The sequence below is a fragment of the Gallinula chloropus genome (genome assembly GCF_964237585.1).
Source record: "Gallinula chloropus genome assembly, chromosome: 5".
Classification (NCBI taxonomy): domain Eukaryota; kingdom Metazoa; phylum Chordata; class Aves; order Gruiformes; family Rallidae; genus Gallinula; species Gallinula chloropus.
This window is the reverse complement of record NC_140090.1, coordinates 23,370,938-23,397,495: the sequence shown is the minus strand read 5'-3', so window position 1 is coordinate 23,397,495 and position 26,558 is coordinate 23,370,938. Positions and strand designations below refer to the sequence as shown.

General features: G+C 39.5%; 1 protein-coding gene across 1 annotated transcript in view; it reads left to right on the top strand.

Annotated features, from left to right (window-relative positions):
* Positions 1–26,558, top strand: part of CHN1 (chimerin 1) — a 99,053-nt gene that overhangs the window by 26,552 nt on the left and 45,943 nt on the right. The window contains exons 4-6 of the mRNA XM_084265238.1: positions 6,096–6,127; positions 6,978–7,091; positions 22,006–22,294. Of these exons, the coding sequence (XP_084121364.1) occupies positions 6,096–6,127; positions 6,978–7,091; positions 22,006–22,294 (435 nt within the window). The remainder of the gene's footprint in view (positions 1–6,095; positions 6,128–6,977; positions 7,092–22,005; positions 22,295–26,558) is intronic.

The window sequence follows — 26,558 nt, the reverse complement described above, 5'->3', positions numbered from 1 at the left end:
TTCCAGCTCCAGAATAAGAACCTGACATAAATGCAGATTTTCCCATTGAATTCAGTGGGACTATTCCCAAACAATCTGTTCAGGAGCTTTGCCGTATCTGATCATGCCCTGTACAGCAGTTGGCCAAAATTGATGTGGACCCCATGCCACCTGGAACCTCACATGCTATTGAAGGGACCATAATTTTCTCTCTGAGTTTGTCGTCCTCTTTTTTTTTTTTTTCCCTTTTTTCTTCCTCTTCCTCCACTTTATTACAGCTGTATTGTCCTTCTCCCCTTTTTCCTCTTGCGCTTCTTGAGGAAGCAGAAGATGCAAAAGCATTGACAGAAGGTAGAGTGTTGTTCTGTTGTGGCTTGGTTGAACAGTAACAGGTATGCATGTGCTCACCTGGATAGAATAAAGTATTTTACTCCCTTTGTTGTTTTTAAGTGCTTTTGAGTAGCTGCTTTTTCCTTCCTCTCCCCAAAAGTGTTTCACTGATGGAAGAAGTGCTTGCTAGTATGTGTGTAGATACATGTATACATGCACGTTGTAAAATGTATGAGGGATTTTTGGCAGCTTTCTGATACTGTTCATTGAGGTGGTGACATTATGCCTGTGCAATCATTGCAGTCTCTTATTTGTTGAGTCTTATCTCAGAGCCCTGCTATTATTTGCTCAGCTAATGACAGACTTTCTGATAGTGTATTCTCATAAAGTCACTTGGCTCTTGTGGTGATGAGCAACCGTTCTTCACTACCTTCGATTACATGCTTTGAGAGCCTCAGTTGTGAATGTTTTAATTCTTACTGAAGTAGAGCTTTAATTTTTCTAGATATCTTTTGGTATCTTAAAAAAAACCCAAAAGACAAAGCCCCAGAAATTTAAAGAGTGGGAAGATACTGGTGCAATTAAGGTAATTGTACAACAGGTAACGTAATGACTGTAATTATTGTGCATGTCAACTGGACAATACATACATCCCCTGTAGTCAGGGAGAATAAAAATGATAAAGGGCTCCAGCAGTATTCAAGAAGAGCTGTTGGCATTATATTCCATGCTAGTGTGATTACAGAGACATGTTTTGGGGTCTTTTTGACCTAGGTGATGACAAGTCACAAGCATATTTTATAGTAAGTTTTCCTATATAATATTTCTTAGAATACTACTAGAATACTGCTTATCCAGTCAGATAAGCAGAGATATAAATCTTTGTATGTGAAAAATAAATACTTCTCCTGCCTCTAGAGTGCTGGAAATCCTTCAGCTATTGATCAGGTCCACATTGCTGCCTTTTTAGAATCAACTGAGGCACCTATTCTTGCCAGTCAAATATAAAAGTATCTGGGTAAAGCTTCTTCAAATACAAGTCACACTGACCACTGTGATTTTCTCATCCTCATTATCACTGAATTTTATTACTGTTAATTATAAAATGTTATTAGCTGTAATACAGATGGGAAATTGAAAAGTTGGATAGTTTCAGGGAGGAAAATTTGCTATGGGTGAGTGGTATGCCACATGAACTAATCACCAGAGCTCTGTGGAGGGTATCTGAGCTTACTGCATCCCTACATGGAGGGCTCCTCCTGGTCTAATTCTGTGAACAGGTAGTCTGTTAAAATCAGTGGGGGATTGGCAAAAGTACCACAAGCAATCAAAGCACTCTGAAGTCGTCATCACTGAAGAAAGAAATAAAACACATTAGTGTCTATAATACCATATTTCTATGAATTTATTCCAAAACAAGATTATAACATATGACGAACTTTAAGTATAAAACTTTCCCTGTGCCAGAGGGAACAAAAAAAAGATGAGAAACACTCTGCATTTTAAAATAGCTTCATTCCAGCCCCGAAACTGCAGAGTAAACCTGTTTGCACCATTAGCATTGTTGTAGAAACTGAGAAATAAAATCTGCAGTTTTTAGAAACTGGAGAGAATTGAACTAAATAAAATGGAGCTATGAAGGAATCATCGTTGCAGGTATTTATCTACAGAACAGAACATGCTAAATATACAGAATCCATTTAGGAAAAAAAAAACGCTCTTTGAAGCTTATTTTTACCTAATGAAGGTAAAAAAAGAATACATTATCAGTATATACATAATGCAGGTAAGTGTGTTTATAAATATTGAACAGTTTATGCAGTGAGACAGATTTGAAGTGAAAATACATTCAACGAGCAGTAACGAGTTTAACCTTCCTCTCTGGTCTCAGCCTCTCCTGCTAGTGTTGAGCTCTGTGATCTGCTCTTTCTCAGCTGGGTTTCTATTAGCAGCCATGCGTGAGTCAGTGGGGAGCAGGGTCTTTTCCTAAGTGGTTGAATTATTCAGCTGTATAATCAAATTCATAAATATTAGGAAGAGAATATTGGTCCAGAGAACATCAAAGAGGTCACTGGGAGGGAACAAGGTGTAAATTGTTAAGGTATTAGCACGTAAATTTCCCCTCTTGCCTTATTGTATTCCACTTGTTGACATAAGCAAGAGTGATGATTAGGGGGAAAAGCACTTGTGAAAAATAATTGGAAATCACACAGTTAAAACCCCAAACTTTTATTTATGGTGCGAAGGCACCGTGTTGTGCAAGTGCTGATACAGAATGACCTACTTAACATGAAATGCTTATCAAATAGAGAATTCAAGATTCTGCTCTGTTACACCAGCTTCATGTCAGAGCAACACACACAACAGTGGAGTTACTCTGAAGTAAAAAATTATTTGTACTCATTTCGGATTTTTTTTATTGTGAAGGCGCAACAGAGCCAAGGCTTTTAACTCTCTAAGATGTTCATTTGTAAAGTGGATGATCCCATAGCATTCTAAGGATGTTTGACTTCTGTGTGAGGCTTAACATGGAAATTGTAATGTTGTTTGTCCAATTAATATTGTATTACCTCCCTGAAATTTGTATTTGTTGTGCATATAATCTTTTATACAAGTAGGTGTGCACGTGCAGGCATATTTAGGGCATCCTTGACTGCTGAAGGAAGGCATTCCACCATAGATTTTAAATAGCAGTGTATGGAAAAATATCAGAGACAAATTATGAAGATAATTAAAATCACAGTCCTTTTCCATCCCATTATGAGGCTTCATCCTAATTCAGTACTACAAATTAACAAGCTTGTTAAACAGCATCTCTGTGTATAGGCTTCTGAAAACAGCCTCTCTGTAGCAGTCAAGAAACAGCATACACAGACATAGGTAATGTGCATCCTTGTTTGGGCTCTTGTCAAAGCTGGCTTTATATGTGGGATGCTCCACCAGAGCGACTTCCCAACTTTCATGGTAGCTAAGCTCTTTTCCAAAGGAATGGCTACTTCAGAGCACTTGTGCTTGCCAAGTCTGCTGCATTTATCTGTTCATAAACTTGATTTCATTAAAAAAAAAACGAACAAAACAACAAACAAACCAAAAAAACAAACCAGAAACAAAGCAGTGGCAGACATTGCACAGACATTTGTGTTTCCTGCAGGTATTGTAGTGAGACCTGAATCTTTCCTGTGTCCACCGCATCAGTGCTAGACAAATGAGCACAAACATCTCTCCATTGTTTTTTCCTTCTTTTTTTCTAAGCTAGAACCAATTTTTAAAACTGTGCCAAACACAAGCTAAACAAACATCAATAGAATTTTTTTTCACATAAATAAAAAGTCCTGAGAAGTCAAAAGACGTGGCATTTAGCTGGTCTTTGGTGTATACTGAGAAAATGAAGTAGCTACAGCTGCCTTTACTCATGCTCCAAGTTACTTTGGTCCAAAAATACTGTCAAATCAGAAAGAAACTCTACAGACGATAGTTACACTGTATTTTCACCTAACCACTTGAGTTAAAATAACCATTTTCTTGCTACTGCTTTGATTTATATTTTTAAATGTATTTCCATTCTTAGGGTGGATGGTTTTGTCTCCTTAACTTGAGGCTGGCTGAGCGCACAAGTTAGGCTAACGAAGCTTCTGAACAGAACCGTTTTAGCTTTCAGTGCTCGTGTGCAACTGGAGGATACGTGGGTGCCTACAACTGTAATCTGTAGAAATAGTCTGGCAGGAACTTTGTGAAGTCCAGACAGATGCAAAAGCCCAAGAAAGCTGCACATTGCTTCTAGTTCTGGTGCAGCTAAGGATACCTGAAGTGAGAACAAATGCTACACTACCTTTTATGCCCAAGTTGCTACGAGTAAAATTGGTGCACGGTACTTGTAGAAAGCATTATTGAGAGCTGGAGATCAGTGTTTACTTTCTTAGATGGTAAATTTGGCTTATGGGAAATCTGTGTTTTAGTAAGTTCAAGTGGACTGCACTGTGTATGTGGCCCAGCTAATTCTGAGCAGATTAGAAGGCTCCTGCTGAGTTCTGACAGAGTTGCCTTAGCGTCTAAATGTATGTGTTCAATCTAGATGTCAACCCCCCTAATAATATAATAAATTTTTTAAGTTATAAAAAAGACAGAACACCAAAATCCAGGCAATAAAACTCAGTGAGTTGGGAGTCCAGTTGCGCTAAGTCTTACACAAGCAAACAGTGTTAGACATCAACATTATAGTGAAGTTTTTGCAAGTTGGCAGAGCCAACCAGTACTCAGTGTTAACAGAAGCAATTATTCTCCTCTTTTACTCATCCACCAAGGAGAACTGCAAACCCAGCTGCAATTGTCTAGCAGTTTAGTAGAGCTTTCCTCTGATGTCAGTCCCCCAGTCATGGCTCCACTCATCTGCCAGTTCACATTTTCAAGTGTTTGCACACAGAGTATGATATTATAATTTGGTTTAGGATTTGCAAGGACTCAGAAGATGCCCTGTCACATTACTAATCCATTTCTGAAAGGGAATGCTTTTGCCTAAATAAATTTTCCAGCTCTGTCATATGAATTCACTGAGATAAATATGAAAACTCAACAACAGACAACAAAATCTTATTCACGATAGGTTTCTTTTTTTAACAACTGCTCGAGACTAGTGTCTTGTCTTGAGGGTTTTAGCTAGGAGTTGTTGCAAGTTTCTATAATAACAACAGCAAAATGTTTTCACTTTTCCCCAGTCATGTTGCTATGTTACATTTAACAAATATGTAAGTCTGTCTGTCTTTTTTGAAATGATGCAGTATCCTCAGGCCCTTTGAAAATGGTTATCATACTGGTCAGCTCTTGCTTGCTCTTATGTAGCAGAAGGAAATCTTTTAGAACATTAGAGATCTTTCCAGTGATGGTGTGATTTTTATTGTGGCTTTTTATTTGCCACAAATCCACAAGAGTTGTTTTATTATAGCTCTCCAGCTGCAATTGCATTTTGTGGCTTCCCCTCCCTAAACTCTCTTATGCCAGAGGCCCTCCTGCCATAGCTGATGGGCTCAGCTTTGGCTAGTGGCGGGTCTGTCTGGGAGCTGTCTCCCTTTGGCTCTGTTGGACATGGGGAATGGGAGAAGCTTATAGCAGCTTCTCACAGAAGCCACCCCTGTAGCCCTTCACTATCAAAACCTTGTCACACAAACCCGATACAAGTCTCTAGAGCACAGACAAGCTGGCTTTACACATGCATACCTGTTGTCAAGGTCCCTGTGGTGATACTAGAGGTCTCACAGGTTAATGAAGGAGTGCAAGAGTTAAGCTCCTGCTAATGTCTGTTTAATCTACCGCTTGCCCTTACTCTGAGGGGACATGATTAATTTCTCACAGCAGTGGCACCAACAGCTTTATGATGGAAGATAACTTGTAAATTTAAGAGTTTAATAGATGTTACACTGTACTAGTGCTCTTAAAAATAATAGCAGGCTTACTCCCATGAAATTAATCTTTTGTTTTGCCTTTTTGGCAGTTTGTACAAGTAATACTTAATGCCATCGGTTTGTATTAGCAGAGCCCTGGGGATGACGTGATCCAAGCATCTCATTCTTTCTCACTCCATTTTAAGCCATTCACAAGTGCAACATTTCCTGAAGGTCTGCCTTTGGCTTCCCTATATTCCAGCCACAGGGAGAATCCTGGGATGGTAGATTATTTTTGCCTCTACTTTCACATTATATTGCTTTCTATTTTTAATGTTATATTACAGACAGAATGGTTACTGTATTGGTGCACTTGTTATGAAACATTATGGTTTTTGTTGTTTCTTCTAGGTAGAGAACAGACCCAAATATTATGGAAGAGAGTAAGTAACATCTGTCTCTGAATGAGGTTTATCTGGGCATGTTGATGGCTAATAGTTACAGAAAAGGTTGCAAGTGTTTGCTCTGGGTCCTTTTGTTTCTTCTGTTTTACAGCATTGTGTCCTGCTTACCATCAGATCATTATTGCAGTACCATCACTTTTGTCTGCCTAAAATTACAGCTCCATTTTCTGATGGATGTGGGTATCATTGATTGCTGCCTTAAGTGAGAAAACCATATGTTTCTGTACTTTCAAAGGGTTGTCTTTGTCTACCTCCCCCTCCAGCTGGCTTTTGCAAAAGGTGTTTGTGTGCAGAAAAAAGCAAAGAAAAAATTTGGATCACAAATACAATATGAACGTAGAGTGTACAGGTGTCTTGTTTCAGATTGCAAAGGCAAAGGTGTTTAGATTTATTGTGGGGAAAGAAAGCAGATCTTACTTGTGTTTATTTTGGTAAAAGATGTGTAGCGTTTCTAGGCTGAGATTATATGCAGTCCCCAAAATTTTAGCAAGTTGCCATAATATCCCTGTATGCTGCAAAATGTTGGATCACATGCCATTGGCACAGAACATGTGAAGCCAGCAGGAGAAAATGGATTTATTTCCACATGTTAAATTGATAGATGCAGATTTATAAAGCAGTACACTTGTTTCATAGATGTCAACTCTTAGGAGCCTTTCTAAACCATTTAAAGTGGCTTCAAATGCAGGCAGAAAGGCAGGTTAATTTAAGCTGTAGATTCCTGCAAATCAGTCATTTTTATGTTTGTTTCTTTTTTAATTACTGTGGTTGGTGGTTTTTTAAAGAAGAGGATAAGATGATTTAAAAGTGAAAAGTCTTTGTTCCTTAGATTCCATGGGATGATCTCAAGGGAGGAAGCTGACCAATTATTAAGTGTTGCAGAGGGAAGCTATCTCATTCGTGAAAGCCAACGGCAACCTGGAACCTACACTTTGGCATTAAGGTTGGTAATTAATATTTCATTTTTAAATTTATAAAATATTCAAAAGATTTTACTGTGTTGTTGACCTTAATGCTTAAATACCCTTCTGATGGTTTTAATTTTTTTGGTTTTTTTAATCATGGTCTACATTTAATGAACTGGTACTTTTTTACCCTAGGTACAGATTTGGTGTCTTTAACCTTCCCTACCCCTTTCTGAAGTGCTAACATTTCTTCTTGTTAGCACCATCAGGATAGTATCAATTGTGCTTTTGCTGGTAGTACTTCATTTTGCTCTTCCCTCACTACATTTCAAACGTGACCCCATGCAGATACTGGGAAAGCAGGCAGTCTGGAGATAAAGAGGCATCTTAAGAGTTCATGTAACTAGTCTAGCGAGTGGGTTACTTAGCTAGCTGTGGCTGAAGAGCAATTAGTTCTCTCTAGTTGCCTCTGTGGGATGGCAAATAAATCAGGAGGGGTTTTAGTCTGAGCACCTATTAGCTACCAGTGTTTGCAGATCTGTTTCCTCACTCTGCAGCATTCTGCCAAGTGGATCAGATATAAAGACAAATTTAAATAAAAACTGAAATAAAAAAATAGCTAGTTGAAAGTTTGAAATATTTTACTTTTAAGGTAATGGAGGCTCTTTCATCCTAGGACAACCACCTAAATACTCAGATGGGAAATGTTTTAAATCAGCGCAGGATAGAAAAACATTGAAGGAGAAAATGCAGTTACTGAAAGTTTTATATGGGTAAAATAAGATTACAGTTAAAATAAGGGTATCTTGCAATAACAGCTTGTGATGAATTAGTTTTCTTTTTTTGGGGTGGTAGAAAGGTGTATTTTACTGAGGTATCTGTTTCTATAGTAATAAGATTGCAGATGGAAACAATATTGACATATACACTGGTTTGCATTAACAGTGTAAATAAACTGGTGTTGCTTACTAGGGTCTGGTACTCCATCTACTTTTGCTCTTGCAGTATTCATTTAAAGCTAAAAAATAAAACAATTATCCTAACATCTGGCTAGAAGGTACAAGGCCTGTAGACTGTGGAAGATGAAGCTGCTAAGCATCTTGCAGGATGTACTGATACAGTTTATTTTACAAATGCTCTTCCAGTCCAGCAAGACAAAAGATGGGTCTTTTCTAGGTTTGATGGTGTGTCTCTCAAACTGAAAAATCTCATTGGAAGCAACAAAATCTATTTTCGTATCTAAGAAAGGAGAGGATGCATAACTGTTGGCGATCAGCTGGGGAAACAGTTTCAAATGATATCAAAGCTGCTATCATTGATTTACGTTGAGGAAATTCAGTATTTAGCCAAATACCTCAGAAGCTCTGAAACTGCAGGTTGTTGCAGCTGTTTCATTATGTTAAAGTGCTGGCTGAATTACCTGTGTGTGAAGGGCAGTGGTCTAGGTGGCTGCTTTCTATCCCACAAGAAGTAATGCTCTGTTGTCTTGCTGTTGGCCTTCAAATGAGTGTATTTGCTCTCATACTTTAGGTGAAAGTTCTCTGTGAACTGCAGTACTGTGTCTTCCACACATGGGGATTTTACCACTAGGATCTCTTTTTTTCTCTCTCTACTTGGAAGTGTAGCATGACTGTTTCCACTGACTGGAGGCACAGTGTTGCTCAGTTTCTGTTTTTCTTCTCCCTGGAATTACACATGCAGAATATACCCATTACCCAGTATTCCCACTGACTCTGCTGCTGTCATTGCAGCATCTCTAAAAGATTAGGGAATTTCTGTGGCCAGTCTGTTCAGCCTGGTTGTAAGAAGTTTGCTGTGATTGCTGTGATGAGTTTAAGGAATTTTACCTGTAATTTCTAGCATTATTTGAGGTTTTGTCACTACACTGCCAGGTGGCAAAAGCAGCTCTGCAGCTAAGATAGTCCCAGGAGGAATTTCAGAATGTCTCCATGGCCAGAAACAGAGCTTGTGAGCAGGGTGGTACATATGGGCAAAACCTGTCCAAGTTTGATGGAAGACTTTGACTTCAGTCTCTGATTTCACCCTTTCTCTTTATCTGTCTCAATCAATTTGATCTTTCTGTGCTAGGCTTAAATGCCACCCACTCATGCAAGCACTAATGTTAATTTTAAGATCACCTTGATATCATGTTTCCTTTTCCTTCTTTACCTTTGTTTTAGCCTTTAGAAGGTGTGTGATGAAAGAAAAGCTTTATATAAAGACAGAGACACAGAACAGGTTTCACAGCATTTTACAAAGTTAACCCAGCAATGCTGAAGAGATGCTCTAATCCTGCAATAAAAACAAAATGGCAAAATGTAAAATGGAGCATCCATATCTTCGGACATGTTTGGGTAAAGGAATGGAAAATGTTGAGTAAACTTTAGATGTTTGAGGCTGCCCATTGAGTCTTGACATGAATATTTGGTCTCCTCTGTATTTGCATGTATTTACTCTATCTATCTCTCACTGTCTATGTGTGTTGCCTGACATACCTTTGGCAGTCTCTCAGTTGTGGTTAGGACAAATTAGAGACTACCTATGAAATGTGATTGCTTCATAAAATCCCAGTTCACTGAGACCTAAATGTCTGGTGGAAACATAGGGTAGGATCAGCTGCTGTTGGGGCTGAGACCAGGTTGTTTCCTGGTTTGTAGTTACTGGGGGCAGGCAATTCAGTAACACAGACAGCTCAGCATGCCCTGCTCTGGCAGATACCTTCTTCCTGCATCTGTGTCTGCATGCCTGGGAATCCTGAAAAACCCAGTGCATCCAGTCCTGAACAGCAGTTTAGTGAAACAGGGTCATAGCCCTTTCTGTGGGGAGGTATGATATCTGTGTAATGAAGTATTCCCAGTTTTCATTTCTGCAGTGGAAAAAAAAAGGGGGTTGTGCTTTGTTCTGAAGACCCAAATCAGGCAACTCCTTAAATCTTCATGGAATAATTTGAATGCCTCATTTGATTCCACCAATTATCATAGCTAACATCTAAAATATCTATTGTATATTCATACCAGCCATTGGTGAAGTTGTGTTTAATTGATTTCCAATTGTAGTTCTGTTTTGTCTTACATTTTGGTTTGGTGCCACTAAATTAAGTGAAGGCATGCATCCTCAAAATTCAAAAAGGAAAACATCCTGGTGTTTGTTTTATTTATAAATTTTATTTTATATGTTGCCGTTTGTTTAATCAACTTCAACATCAGGTATCAACTGTATTGGTAAAGTTTATGTCATATTTCAGTTGGAAGTTAGAAAAGATGCTAAAAATCCCCTTTAGCTACAAACCAAGCTAGGTGAGAGATGAAGGTAGAGCTCAGATTCCTTATTGCAACTGCCCAAACATTGTATTTGTTAATACTTCATCCTCTGTGCTGCAAATCTGATAGAGATTAATGAATGCTAGCTCAACTTTGTAAAGCGAGTATTTATCTTATTCTGGAGTTGTTAAAGAAGATCACCTCACAGAGAGCTATATTGTAGGGGAAAAACAACAACATTATCTCTTGTTCTGTCTCCATCCTCATTGCTTCTAGACTGTACCTACAGTGGGTATCTCCCGGAGATGCTTAGATTGTCTTTCCTCTACACTGAAGATTTCTGCTTGTTAAACAGCTTAATCTTTCTAGGAGACAAAGTATAAACTGGTAACACCACAAACCATAACTCGCTTGTAGGCAGACAGAATTCACAATTCTGAAACATGTTTTTCTGATATCTGGAACAGATTGGACAATCACACTAAGCTAGAGCCTTCAGCTACAGCCAAAACGCACAGCCTGCAAATGCAGTTAGTGCCTGAAGGCTATTTTCTGGAGGGTTCTACTCCTAACATGGCTCTTCTGCTCCTCACTTCTTTGTAAGTTACTCTAAGGGAAGCCCGAAGCCATCACAAAATGGGCAGATATTTGCAAAGAGCTTCTCCCCAGCTACATCTCTCTTATGGTATGAGCAAGTTCTCTGACTATAAATGCACTGGGTCAGATCAAAGAACCAGTTCCTAGTCCAGTCCAGTATCTACTCTTTGATACCTATTAATAGCAGACACTGAAAGAGAAGTGTAAGAACAAGATGAACCTGTAGCAGTAGTTCTCTGGTGTGCTCTCCCAGCCTCTGAAAATTTGCTTTTCAGGGACTTGTGAGCAGAATTGTTATTTTTTTCAGGCTTTTGATGCGAGATTTTTGATTTTTATCTTGTGGCTTTCTGAGCTTGTTTTTGAGCTCTCATAGACTTGGTCAGCATGAGTTCTGTGCCTTAACTAGGTTTTATGCTAAGCAGCATCCCTTTTTTCAAGATTTCATCTTGCAATTTTATTGGATGCTCCCTACAGTTCATCTTCATTTACCTTTTCCATAACACTCATGTCTCCCTTACTGTTTTCTTTACAGGTTGATGAGTCCTTGGCTTTTGTAGTGTTTAGGTTTTGTAGTGAAGCTGTTCCATACCCCTTACTATTTCTGTTGTCTGAACACCTTTCTCCTACTCTGTGATGGTCTTTTGGAGAGGAGGGATACAGGGCTACACATCCTGTTTCAGACGAAGTGTGGGCCATGGATTTTTCTTTCTTTGTTCCCTAAACCTTTCTAAATGAATTTTTGACCATGTGGAGCAGTGCCTCTGGTGCTTTTATAGAACTAGCTTTAGTAGTTCTAGTAGAGACCTTGTTCCTGAGCTGCAGTAGCTACAGACATAGCCTGGCACTGATCAAATGACCGGACAGTAGCACTGATTAAATAGGACAGGACAAATAATAGCTTTTGCAGGCTTAACTTAGGCAGGCAAAGATTCTTAGTGCAATGCTACAGAAGAGTTAACTGAGTTCAAAGGGAAGATTCTGAATATTTCTTCTTCTTTAATAAGGCAGAAAAAGTGAATAACTTTTCAGTTATGAACGTTGACAGTGAGTTACTGTAAAATCTTCTTTCCATTTATATAAGAAGCTGCATTTTGATCATCTGTTGAGCTATTTTTGTCTGCTTTCGTCCATTATTGTGCAATTAATTTACATCATGAGGGTTTTTTAAGACAGACTACCTTTTAAATCTAACTTTGTAACAAAAGAGATTTTGTTTTCAGAAAACAAATTTCTCAGATGTATGCTCCTAAGGAAAAATAAAATGATAATTTTAAATGCTGTTTTAAGTGTTAAGTTTGGCCAAATATTCGGAGCTGTCCTTCCAATAAAATTGATGTTCAGAGCCTGAGAAGACCTGTGAAATTGTATCAGTTCAGGCACCGAGTAAAAGAGAATGAAGCGTAAACACAAATGAGAGCAGCAAATCAGCACCCTACTATATTTAATGTCTGTACTTAATCACGAATGTGGTTTCTCATAGCTTATTAAAAAAAGAAACACAGCAGAATTCACCAATGTTTACTAATTAATTAATCAGAGAATGCCAGTGAAAATTTTTTGCAACCCTGAGGTTTAAAAAAAAATTACTAACAAGAGAAAATTCTTGTAGGTATACATGTGTCCATACATAACAGCAAGTCTCTGTGACAATGAAAATATATAAAATACATTGTAATGTTAATTACATGTCCAAATGGATGAAAAGAACAGAAAATTCCTAATTAACTCCTGGAGGTATTAGATCTGCTTTTAAATTTGGCAAAGGAGTAGTACAGTGCTAATGCTAGGACCCATAGCAAATGACAGTAACAATATGACATGATTCGCAGTGTAGCCTTTTGTGGTTGAGAGCTTGTTTAATAATTAGGATGAGGATAAAGAGGAAATGGGTAGAGATTGTATTAGTGGTAGGCGTTGAAGTGTGATGGTACTGCATGTTCTTTTGAGCAGATATCTGCTGTAGCACGTTTAGTTGGTTACCATGGTTTCCCTTCCTGCAAATTCTATTGTTGTGATACTGAGAATGAATCGAAATAAGGTTCTGCAGCATGATTAAAAAAAAAGGTAATGTAATGTTAGCTGTGATTATGAGTCATGTTTTCTTTATGTTTGGGGGTCAGGGCACATTCAAGATTATGTGACATTGGGAGAGAATTCTTGAGGTGAAATAAATGTCAAAAATTAGTAATCCTTAGTTTAGTCGACCAGCTACATCTATTGTGGAAGAAATTGATAAATGTTCTCTCTCCCTAAATTATGAAATTACTTTACAAAACTAGCCACTGTTATTTTAAAAGGAGACATAACTGGTAGGCTGTAAATGAACCTTTTTAATTTTAGAGGACAGTTGCTTTGGTAGCCCCATTTTCAGTGTCCCTTTTGGGACACACGTGTAGCGCCCTTCCGGAACATGCATTGATTGCGGCGGGATTACTTACATGTGTAAAATTCAACATCTGCAAAAGGCTTCTCACATTAGGAGGTTAAAACTGTGCATCTGTGTTCTGCTGGAAAGCCTCCTTGTGCAGGCTGGGACATGGGAGAGGAATTGGAGAAAGAATTGTTTGAAACAACTTTTTTTGTGATAATAGCTGGATTATGGTTTGGGTTTTTTTTTAAATTAGGAATATATCAAAATTTGGTCATGGTTTGTCCTGAATCCATGAGCAGTCAGAAGGAGCCCAGCAAAACAGTAGTTACCTGCATCCTTTCACTTTACTGTGGCAGTGATATTCTGACATCATCTTACCTGCCCTGATTTGTGAATGCAGTGTTTGGCAGTAGCAAGGGGCAAATGAATTTTCTAGAAACCTTTCTAAAACATTTACACAATATTCCTTGGTCACTAGCTGAAAAACCCAGGAAACTATATATACATGTGTGCGCTCACCCCCCCCCCACACCCCACCCCCCCCACCCAACTTTGTAGCTTAGCTGGGTTGAGTAGGTTTGATCGCATTTTGGAGCAGTGCTCTCTGTGGGATAAATGTTGCAGCCTGACCCGCTTTGGTCAGTTTTCTTTATCCTGCATGAAATGGCAGAGGAGTGCCCCTTCCTTCCTCTGTGGCCGGCTGGAGCCCACGGGGAGGGACGACTCCTGCCCGCCAGGCGCCGTGGCACTGCCACAGCCACGGAAATCAGGCCAGTGTCAAAAACTGCCCACTCGGGTATCTGCGGTTTCTTGCATAGCAAAGGAACAGTTCATGCCTAAAGCTGTTTAAATAGGCTAATACAGCAGGTATTTCTTTTCCTATATAACATTCAACGCTAAATAACATGCTCTGTTACTTTGTTACTGAAGTGGAAGGTTCAGCCGCCAGTAAACAGCACAGGTGTCCTGCGTGTCATCTGCCTTGCGTAAGCACACCTGGGCACTCCTGAGATGGCTTCATTTAAGTATTTAGAATAATAATAAATAGCTACTAACCTTAATGAGTAATTAACTGGCTACCTAGGCCCTCCCACAGACTAGAATGCTTTTTTCCTTATGGTTCATGTCTTCTTGCTGTGTTCCTGTTCTCCTTCCCTCCTCTTCCCATCTGTTGTTGTTGTCAGCTCTGTTTTCTTTTGGCTGGAGTGTCTGTTTTATCTTTGGCAATTCAATTTGCTGCAGTCCTTCTCCTGCCCATGTAAGTTCAGCACTTCTCAGTGGAATATTCTCTTCTCTGGTGGTGGTGTGAACTTTTTGGAAACTTGTCCAAGAGCTGTCTGTTCTCTGTGCATGTAGCTCATGTTCATTTTATGCCGCATCCTTCACCTCTGCACTATATCTCTTGCTGTGCCACAAAGATCTACTGTAGTCTGGTGCACAGTAGAGGCATTTGGCTTGTGGTGAGGCACTGTGGTGGAGCTCAGAAGATCTGGGCTCACTCCTTAGCTTATGTGACTTGGCTTGGGGCTTTTAAGTTTTCCATGCCTCATTTGGCCATTAGAGATGATATTTTCTTTCCCATACTGCCTCATATGCTCAGTTCAAAAGTTTAGGATCTCTTTAAAATGGCCCAGACAAACTGAAAGTCGTACCCCATCTCTCAGATGGGTGTGATCCCCAGTCACAGCTCCTGAGAAGGAATCTGTGTTGTACTGGGCTTTTCTATGGTGCATAATGTTTTCCTGGTGTGAAGCTTCTAGACACTGTTGGAGTTGTAGTAAAAAGCCACATTGTGATGGAATCACTTGATAATTAAACTGTGTGGAGGTGTACATAGCAGACTTTGCACTCTCCTCCCCAGTTCCCTCCCTTGTTGAAAGGATACATCTCTCTTCTGTCTTCTGTAGCTTCTGCTGGAATGAATGCTTTTTTGCTCTGTTACTTTTAGAAAATGCTAGTTAGAAATACATCTTCCAGTTAGTCTTTTTGGTTGGCCTCTTCTTTTGTATGCTTTTGAAATATATATAATTTATAATTTTTTTTATGTTTGGAGAAACAGCTTTTTTCCTGCGGTTCATCAATAAGCAAAGAAGTCTTTCAGCTGTAGATACTATGGGGGCTTTATAAATACGTTTTCAAAATAACACACAACAGCATCGTATTGTTGTTCAATCTCATAATTGTTTTCATCAAGAAAATAGTTAATTATTCAAACACTAAACCAGCTGGCAGAAATAAATATTATCTGGCCCAGTTTTCCTCTTCCTTCTCTGTCTTTAATACTTGATGTAGCTCAGCTGAGTTAAGTATCGTTCCTTCCAATTTGATAGGTGCTAGGAAGTTAATTGAGCCTTCTCTCCCTTCCCTCCCATCCCTCCCTCCAGATACTGCTGTACTTGCATCAAAAAAGAAATCGTATTGTAGAAAACCAGAACATAATATTAGAAAAGCTATTGATCTTTATTGGTAAGCTGTCAGTAGCCCCCAAAAATCTAACAATGTGTACTGCATACATAAGAACCATTTCATTCTGCATTTTTATGCTTGTTTCTTATTAAGGAATGCAGCTTTGAGGAGAAAGCATCTTAGAGTAGGATGAATATATTGTGAATCTCACTGCAAAAAAGTGGTGAGGGATTACTAGAATATCTTAGGTAGAATAAATTGAGAAAACAACTTAAGTATTAAATTGTGTAATAGCTTTAAGTATGTTAAATAAACCTGCACTGAAGTTAAGTAAACCTGCACTGTATGGTTGGGATTAACAGTGGACTTTAAGGCAAATCAGATTTGACAAAATCTGTTTGGAAGAGAAATCTTGCTGTAGCTATTTTTAATCTAAGGGAAATTATTTTTTTTAATAAACTTTGCGACTTTGAACAACAAGCTGTAGAAAGTACATTAAAAAGCAAAACCAAAACAGGAACAACAATAAAAATGACCTAAAAAGAAAATGCTATACATAGAGTGGAATTTGCACATCCATTTTGAATTTTGCTGAGCAAACTGGTGGGGATTGAAGCTTATCTTAGAAAAATTAAAACACAGCTCTTAAAGTAATACGAAAGCTGTCAGTAGCATGAATTCGCACTGTAAAATTAACTCTGAGAACATTCCTTCAAAATATATGGTGAAGAAATATTATTTGCTTAATATAAAAAAGTTATTGATGTTCCTGCTACTAGCGTTTCCAGAAGGTGTTCATTCCAGGTGTGTTGACATAGGCTGCAAAATACTGCCCTCATTTAAGAAGATACCTGGCTTTTACTGCTTTCCTGTGTGTAGATAGGCTTCAGATGTGTTGCAATCACTAACCACAGTGAGTCTTTTCTCAGGAAGCACAGAGATTTCATCAGGTAGAAAAAGCATCAAAATATTGCCTAAAACATTAGTATTGATTCTGATTCAATCATCAGATCAATTCCAGGGACTTATATCTAGGTTAAATGGAATTGGACTTGCAAGCATGGTACTAAGAAGGTGTGATACATCTGTACAAGAGCTTCTTTTACAAAACAAACAGATTATTTTCAAGTGACGTATCACTTATAGAGAACACAAAAAGTAATTTTAAGTGATCTTACTGCATGTTAATAGCATACGTACGTGGTCCTTGATCAGCTGACAGTTGTTTGGTTTGAGATGGTGAAAATCAGCCGTTAAATGCTGTAAAATAAGACAATGAAACAACAGAAGACTTTTCTTATAATTTTGTTAGATTTATTGGCAAAGCACACCGTTACAGGTACTGAGGGCTGATAACACTTTCAGTCTTCATTGTTTTCAGCAGCTGTTCCCTACTGCTGATGCCGCCGAGCAGTGTGCTCTCTTCACTTGCGTGGTCCCTGAGAGGGTTCGTGCTCCGCAGGAAGTGCCCTGGCTCTGGTCCATGCTGCCTGCTGTTGGCAGCGTCCTCTTTGTACAGTATTCTTTCCCTCTTGGACAAGGAAGTCTGGGCAGGTAAACTGTCTTCAGTCTCAACTGAGAGAGGCTGCTGGGAGGCTGTTGTCAAAGATACAGCACCACCTCCGAACTTTATTACTTGATGCTGCTTAGACTGAGGTGGAGGTTGTGTCTGCATTGGCATGGGGTAGACACGTTACAGTTTTGTTTTCTTTTCTGAAGGATGACACACTTTTTCCCCATGATAAACGAAGCTGTTATGTATTCAGCTAGCACATGGCTCTGATCAGGTTTTAGAGATAATTTTATATTCAGTTAATGTTCAGCAGGCCACAGTCAGCCAGGCAGCCAATGCTGCCTGGCCAAATGACACAGGATAGCTATCTTTCGTGACTGTACTCTGCCACCTTTCCCAGCCATATCAGACAATGAATATTTTTTGTCTCCACATGTATAAAATGCAGCTTTATTTTTCAATCCCTGATGCATCTGATTTCATTTATGTATACTGTGTTCTTGTAAACAAGTTTTGGAGATGATGCTATTTGTCAGGCAGATACTCTGGGAAGATGGCAAATTCCACAATTCCCTGGTCATCCTAAAAAATGTTGTTACCAATAAATAAAAAAGGACCCTCAAAATTAGCTTCTCAGGAATTGGAGACCTTCAGGGTTAACTGTGTAGAAGAGGTTTTAGTGACATGCGAGACTTCAGTTTCTTTGACAGGGAAATGGGCCAAAAGAGGATCTATGGAGTTGTTTTTTTTTTTTCACATGAACATCATTAGGAGACGTTTTTGATTGCAAGACTACTTGTATTGCTCTAACCTTTTATGGAGTGTCAAGACTCTAGTCTGAAGTGTTGGTCAAGAGTTTTTAGAAGTTAGAGCTAAAATTCTGGCACATAATTTTAAGTGAGACTTCTGCCTTCTGGCTGCAAATCATGTTAAGACACTTTTTTACCAAGGGAAGATAATGTCCAAGTGACCTTCAGGCACATGTACAGAACTTAAGATTTCCCAGCTCAGTGCATGAAGATGCTTGAAACTAATGAGGACATGAGTAGCCTCGAGGGGCGTTAACTTTGTGCTCTGGTTGCAGCCACACATTTTAAATAATGCCTTTGTCTAGATAGTCTTCTCATCATAAAACAGCTTGTGAAAGAGGTGAATAGCTACTGTACAGTTCTGTATGCGGACTGTAAAATCCGTTGTCTTAGATGGTAAGAAAGTGCGGATGGGCTCTCAGTCCTTCACTGCTTGCTTTTGTTTCATCACTGAATGCTGCATACAGAGTAGGTGGCTGAGTCTGAAGCCCGTCTCTCTCACGATACCTAATTCAGCTCCTCTGGCCTTTATTACTAGCCACATTTGCTCTGCTATTTCATCCGTTTTCCCACGTTGTTATCCACTCTGCCCTACTGGCAACCGAAGGGACTAGAGAGAGCAATTGCTTTTCAGACAACTTGGAATAAAAAAAGTCTTTTATCTGTAGTCCTGCTGTTTGCAAACAAATGTACAATGGACACAATGAGACTGTTTGATATGTCAGAGGTCTATTTCTTTTTCTTGGAAAAACATCTAATGTTCCCCTGCTTAAACCAAAAGAGAACGTACTTTATCTGTGTCCTGCTTTCTATTCCTTAAACAAAAAACAGCTGGTACTGATGCTTGCCTCTAGGAAGAGACCATCAGGAAGTTAAAATATCAAGTCTTGGCTCCACTTAGTTGCCATGGTGATGTATAATTAACCGGGCTGCAATAATTTTATAGAGAGTAAACATAAGGAAATATTCTTGCTAATGGAAAAAATTAAACCATGGTATTAAGTGGAAGGACTGAAGATTACATTTTAACTGATCATTTGCAATTGGACGTGTATGTTTGCATTTATATTGCAGTTGGATTGAAACAGTATCACTGTGTGGTCAGAAATAAATTTAAATGAGTTAGAAGTAAAACAGGATTCTGAGACACATTATTGATGGTACAGGCTTTGTAAGAGATTGGTGTTTCATTGATCTGCAGGGATTTGTTTGGGGTTTTTTTCCTCCTTGTTGCTAATAGGATTCTGTTTAAAAAACAATACATTTCCCCACAACATACCCAATAAATGAAGAGAGAGGAAAAAAGTTTGATTTGGAACAAATGGGAAATCAGACAAAGGCAAACCATTCAATATTTAACCTCTTGCAGGTCATAAGCAAGCACCTTTTCCAAGTGGCTTTAAGACTGATGCAGAGTAATTTGTTTCTCTAAATACCTCTCTTTAAGTGGTAATTGTGAAATTATCCTAATGTGTTCAGATCTAAAAAAGTTGAATGTACCTTTGGAAGGCCACACATGCCAAGAAATTGTTTTGCAGTTCTCCAGATGAAGAGAGGTTATGATAGATGAGTTTACGCTTGTGGTGTTGTTACGGAATTAAAACTGTAGGAAGTTGTCTGTGTGATACTTGTGTGCTGAAATGTGGGTCAGGATAAAGATTATGTACTTTTGGGAATCCTATTCCCTGTAGTATCCCTCAAAGACACACTTTATGTGCAGCAGCCTGAGCAGATCAGTAAAACAGCTGGGATAGAACCATACACCTACCGACCCTAATAGGAAGAGGATTAATCCTTTCAGAACTTTTGTTTGTTCTCTCTATTTGGCGGTCTTGTTCTTCAAAACTTTGTTTTAGACTCTGAAGGATGTTACTAAAATCAAGACACCATGTGTACTTAGTAATAGGCTCTGAGAAGCTTTTCTGTGCCTTATCTTCTCTTGATAAGATTAGCATAATACTTTCTCTTCTAGAAAGCTAAGAGCAATAAGTGACCTTCAGTTTCTTTAAAACTCTGCTATAGGTACTGTCAGAGCATATGTTACTGATTACAGCAGCAGTTCACCTGTCAGTTATCTTAATAAAAATAATTCTATTGCATATTGTCATTTAAGGCCTGTTATTCTTCACCTTCAAACTTACTTGGTTCTCTGTCAAATTTTAACATCATGGAGCTTGTATGTGCCCCATGTGCATTATTCCCACTGCCCTAAGCTGAAGACAGTGAAGGCTTTGGCTCTGCAGAGTGCTGAGTCCTCTTGGCTTGTGTTGACTTCTGTGACAGTGGAGGGTATGCAAGGACAGCATCTTGTGGTCAGAGCTTGTTTCCCACAGACTAGGGTGACTAGAAAGGTGCTTTGAAGATTGAATCAGAACATGTCCTTACCCCTTCAGCTGTAGTTTAGCATGTGACTTGTGTTCACTCAGAATTGCATCGTGTGATTAAATTAGTACTGGGCAAAAATACACTTCTTTCTGTCATTTTGTAATTTCTTGCTTTTTAGTTTGACTCTGTGAACTTTCAGTCTGTGTGGCATAAAAAATGTACAGAGACATTTCAGTTAATTTCCAGTAAAATGCCCAGGTAGTTCCTACACATTGTGTCCTCTTTCCTTACCAAGCAGGACATGCGTTCCTGAAGTCCCCCTCATGTTTCAGCACTCTGTAAAGACGGCAGCTCTCCATGTAACAATTGCTGTCAGATTATTGATAGGGGGCTGGGAAGGTTTAGCATTTTGGGTCAGAACACAGGGGGAAAAAATTTTATGTCACAGAACAAGTGGGTTTGCCTATATTTGTAAAAGAGTGCAATATTTCACCTGAGGCAAGGTCTAAAATTATGGTGTCCCCTGTTTGGTGAGGCCCCGTTGAGAAGGAGCCACTTCAGCAAAGGACCAGTGTTTACTTTGTTCCTTACCATCTGCTATGAAGCATTTGATTGTAAACTGAAAGCAATTAATCCTTTCAAATTTAGTTTTTAATATTTATTTGGTAGATCTGACCTCACAAGGGGGCCTGATGCCCCAAGCAGCCACTCTTGCTGCCCTCTGACCAAGGAATAACACTGGAGCGAGCTGTGAAAGCAGCTTCTTACTTCCATCTTCCCCGCAGGATGTGCATTGGTTGTTGCCAAGTGCAAACACTGGTGTGTTTTCACACATTGAGATTGCTTTTAGGCAGAAAATCATTGCAGAATCAAAGCACAGTTTTTGAAAACACGCTAATACCCAGGTAAAATTGGCATTCTTATGGTGGCTAAGAGCCTGTATCAAAATCCTGTTCCACCCTGACTGCAGAATTGCTTGTGTCGGATAGCTTACGCGTTCTATGTCCTGCATGTTACAAAGATTTGCTTGAAGCTCAGGGTTTAACAAGCATAACACAGAAGGACGTTTGTACAAAGCTTGAAGAGTTAGTCCTTGGCCTTTGGCCAGGAATAAAGAATGCTTGCCCTTGTGCCATTTTGTCCTGTGCTGCTCCAGCTCTGGCAGCGGTTCTGCTTCAGTGTAGTTGTTGGCACTGAAGCGCAGCTGAACCCTGAATGGCCTCTTCCTGCAAGCAAGCCGGGGCGCAGAGGTCCGAGACGGCATCAAAACTCCGTATTGATCAGCTGTAATAGAGGACTCTATTATGAGAGCTCTTCATATCAGAGCCAAGCAAATTGACTTCGGCGATGCAGTGGTAGAGTACTAAAAAAAGCCACGAAGAGTGTGAAGTAATTTTCAGTTTTCCATGGGATAATGGAGGGGCTAAAAATGGGAGAACAAACAGTTCCTTCTGGGACAGTCGCTGTTTTGGCTGTCTGCAGTTGTTGATCTCTCCGTCTTGTCCGTGCTAAGTCGTAGTTGAGTTTTTCATTCTCATCTGGACCAGACACAGAGCATAGTCACAGCTTTAAGTGATAAAGTGGTTTTAATTGTTTGCAAAGGCTTGCTTACTCTTCTTTATTCTGCTTACTGTTCTTTAAAAAAACAACTTTCCCATTTCATTGAGGCAGATTTGGAAGTCAAACCAGAAACTTCAGACTCTACTACGATGGAAAGCACTTTGTTGGGGAGAAACGTTTTGAGTCCATCCATGACCTGGTGACAGATGGATTGATTACTCTTTATATTGAAACGAAGGCAGCTGAATACATTGCCAAGATGACAATAAATCCAATTTATGAACACATAGGATATACAACTTTAAACAGAGAGCCAGCACACAAAAAACATATGCCAACCCTGAGAGATGAACATGATGGCAAAGAGTCTACAGGAGAGGATGAGGTAGCAGAAAAGAGGGTAAGCAAATGTTAACCCCCACTCTTTTTTTCTGTTAGACTTCTTATTTTGTACTTTTAACCCTCCCCCTCTACTATAAAGTGCTAAAGGTATCTGCAGATATTTAGTCTACATATTTATTTCCAGTATTGCATTAAGAGTAATATTTAAACTGATTATAGGGTGTTTAATGGCAATTTTTGCATATTGCAAATTTCTGTGATTTGGGAGGTAGTTGTTTATCATTGTGAGGTTCCTTTCTTCAGGTTTTTTTCACAGTTGCAGATGTTACCTTTAAGTCACTCCTTTTATTTCAAATAGGTTAAGAATATTTCATCTTAAAACTGTTTACAGTGGCTAAGACAACCGCCCTTTGGTCAAAAGTTGTATTTCTTAATACATTCAGCATTTTCCAAACAAATGCATTCCATAATCTATTCAGCAGTCTGCATACAATGACAGTAAAGTTGTCCACATTATAAATAAGCCTGTTCATTAAGATGATAAAATGTTAAAACATTTCACTTGGCTAAGTTCAGCCTGTCAGAAGCTGACAGTGCTATTTTTGGCCTCAGCCAGGCTTATGAAGAAGGATTGCTCTCTTCAGAGAGTTGCAGTATCAGCTGAGAACTGTGTCCTGGATTATAAAAGAAAACCGAACAACAAAGAAATCTTAGAACCAGTGAAAATAGAAATATTAAAGGAGGTTGGGAATGCATCAAACAGGCAAAGCAGCTGCCTGAAACTTCATTTGTGTGTCAGAAACTAAACTTAAAAAGAAAGCATAATGTAAATTCCACAATGTTAAGCTAAATACTTTGTTTATTGCAAAGCTGACATATGAAAGCCTTTTAAAAGTGTATTTTTACATATGTGTAGGTGTTAATGCATGTATAATAGCCTGATATGCTCCCAGATTTCACAAACGTACGAATTGTGTTAGGAGTATCTAATATGCTTACAGTGCTTACAAGAAATGCCAGTCTTGTTTGAGATCATCTGTCTGTATTTCCAGCCAGAAACATGTCTGTGATTTCAGGCTTTTTTGAGGTGGAGGAAACATCTTGCTGACAGTTTCCAACATCCACGACTATTACAGTGAAACTATAAGCTCCATACAGAGTCTAGAGAGAAAGGAGGTTCATAGCATTGGTCCTTCAAATCCTTCTCCATCAGAGTCTGTCATCCTGCACTGAATTTGCTGAGAGATGAAGCACCCAACTTAGCTTAAAGTATGAATCTTCACTGTTAACAGATCCTTTTGACAAAAGAAATACTGGTGGGCAGATTGATGCTAGCTGACCACGTCAAATAGCCAATTTCTTGCCTGTTAGGTACCGACACTAGAGGGGTGAGTTATCTGTTCCAATTCCTGACAGGCTCTGACTTGCAGCATGCTGTTTCAAAAGGATTTTTTTGTGTTATCATAAAGAGTTCATTATAATGCAAAGCCTGGGTAAAAATCTTCTCTGAGAGTTCTGGAAGTCACCGCTTTGGGTTTATGTGGTAAAATTAACTCTTCCTGCATTCAGCAGCTGTCAAGTGACAACAGAACTCTATTCTTGTCACAATATTTTTTTGACTGATGAAAAAGTCTTCATAGTAAAGGGATTGCAATGATTATTATTGAAGAATGTTATTTTTTCCATAGATGCTTTGGTGTTATGTCAGACTTATCAACAAGGTACGCCTATTGTTTTGAAATGGTTTTCATTAAATAGCTCAAGAACTATAAATATTTCTCACAGATTGAAATTTTAGTTGAAAAACCTTTAGAGAGGTTAGTTGTATAATTGCAATGTCTCACCCTGTTTGTCTGGAAGTTGCAAGCAACCGAAGTGGCTTAGCCTGCAACGTGGTTGAACAGCGGTGGTTACTGGCCTGAAGCCCAATTTTTGAGCCTGTTCTCTTTATTTGTCTTGGAACCACATTGATGTGGACACAATGAGGCACACAGACATCACAGTTGTCATGGTTTAACCCCAGCTGGCAGCTCAGCCCCACACAGCCACTTGCTCGCTCTGCATCCCATGGGATAAGGGAGAGAATTGGAAGGGTAAAAGCGAGAAGACTTGTGGGTTGAGATAAAGACAGTTGAATAGGTAAAGCAAAAGTCACACACAAGCAAGGCAAGACAACGAATCTGTTCACATCCCATGGGCAGGCAGATGTTCAGCCATTGCCAGGAGAGCAGGGCTCCATCATGTGACATGGTGATTTGGGAAGACAAACACCATCATGCCAAACATCTCCCCTTCCTCCTTTTTCTGCCAGCTGACCATGACACTATATGGTATAGGATATCGTAGAATCACAGACTGGTTTTAGTTGGAAGGGACTGTTAAGATCACCTAGTTCCACCCCCCCTGCCATGGGCAGAGATACCCTCCATTAGCCCAGGTTGGTCAAAGCCCCATCCAACCTGGTCTTGAACACTGCCAGGGAGGGGGCAGCCACAATTGGAATTATTATCTCTTTGGTCAGTTGGGGTCAGTTGTCCCAACTGTGTCCCCTGCCAGCTCCTTGTGCACCCCAGCCTACTCACTGGTGGGGTGGGTTGAGAAGCGGAAAAGGCCTTGGCACTGCTCAGCAATCACAAAAACATCCCTGTATTATCAATAGTTTTCATCACAAACCCAAAACACAGCCCTGTACTAGCTACTATGAAGGAAATTATCCCAGACAAAACTAGCACAGCAGAACAGTTACATTTGGAGATTTCAGTTTAACTTCCAAGTCATTATCCAGCTGGGATTTACTACCTGTGGTTGTGTGGTGAAGGTATAGTGAGATCCATTTTACTATAGAGTGGCACATAGGTGACATCTCTGCTGCTTTTACACCTCTCAGGGCCTTTGCTGGATCATGACAGAGAGTCCTGAGTGTCACTTCACCCAGCAAATCCCCAAGGGGAATAAGACATTCACCCCATGACCAACACCCGATCCCAGTAGGAATCTCAGCATTTGGAACAAGCCCCAGCATGCAGCTAAGGCTTCCCAGATCCTTTCTCTCTTCTCTGTAAGTCAAAGGACGTGGGAAGCATGGGAAAGGGGAGAGATACAGTGATGGCCTTGCCAAGTGCCTCATGGTGGGTGGTCACTGTGTGCAGTGTAGGAGTGGTGGGGAGAGGAGACCTTTGAGGGCTTTCCCAGGTGTTTCTCATCACTGTCCAGGGGTGTTGACTACTTGCAAACCCACTGAAGCTGTCACCCCGACATCCTCGGGGAACTGTTTCAGGGTCAGTGGGGTGAATGTAACTGACTAGCAGGAGGACAGTACAGGATGATGACTGAATCACGTCTGATGGTTAATTTTGTAAAAAACATTGAAATCATGAGATTTATACTTGCTTGACAAATAATTTGCATTTAAGTAAGTACTGGATGACAGGAAATATTTCTCTGACTTTTTAAAAGCCTACCTACTATAAAAAGTTAACATGCTAGCATGAGGAACAACGAAGAGATTACATCTCCACTTAACCAGGAGACCCAATCTCTCTGCTAGTTTATAAGCCTTCATAGGTATAATAATAATAAAGCAATAAGAAAAATACACATATCCTCTACTAAATTGTTCAGAAGGTCATTTTACTCTTTTTGTGCAGGCTTCTGCTTCTTATTGAAACGCCAATGAATAATAACATAGTATTTACCTTATTATGAATCATTTAACTGCCATACAAGGAAGCTTTCTTATAGGACCTAGAAATAGGTTGAGTGGTTTTTCTCTCTTTTCGGTGGGAGGGATGGTAGAATGATTCCTGTTGTCCAGTATAAAGAGAATATCACTGAATTGATAATTACAATTCTAACAAAGAATGCAAAGAAATTTGTCCCGAAATCCAACAAGAAAAATCCACTGTCTTATGATCCAAACAGCAAAGTCTCTATGCTACAACATCAGCCCATTGGCCCCATGGTAAGGATGAAAATTTCTGCAGGGTGCAGTGTTTAGTAATTAATGCATCTTTATCAGTTTTGTACTGTAGCTGCACAGGTTCCACCTACGTGGTGTGCTTCGAGAACAGCTCTGGGTCTTGAACATTGATCACCCTGAGCCAAAGTACATTCCCAGGTTTGCAGACGCCATGGCTGTTCAAATTTGAATCTATGCTTTGTGCCTGTGACTGTTGCCCAGTCCTGTGTGGGTCTGAAGGTAAATCCTGCAGAATAAGGAAAGGAGACGCACACAGGCTCTGGCCTGGGAACGGCGGGTGGAAATGTGCTTTCGGTTTCCGCCGTAAAATCAAGCGGAGGAAATTGGGCAGCCAGAGCACATG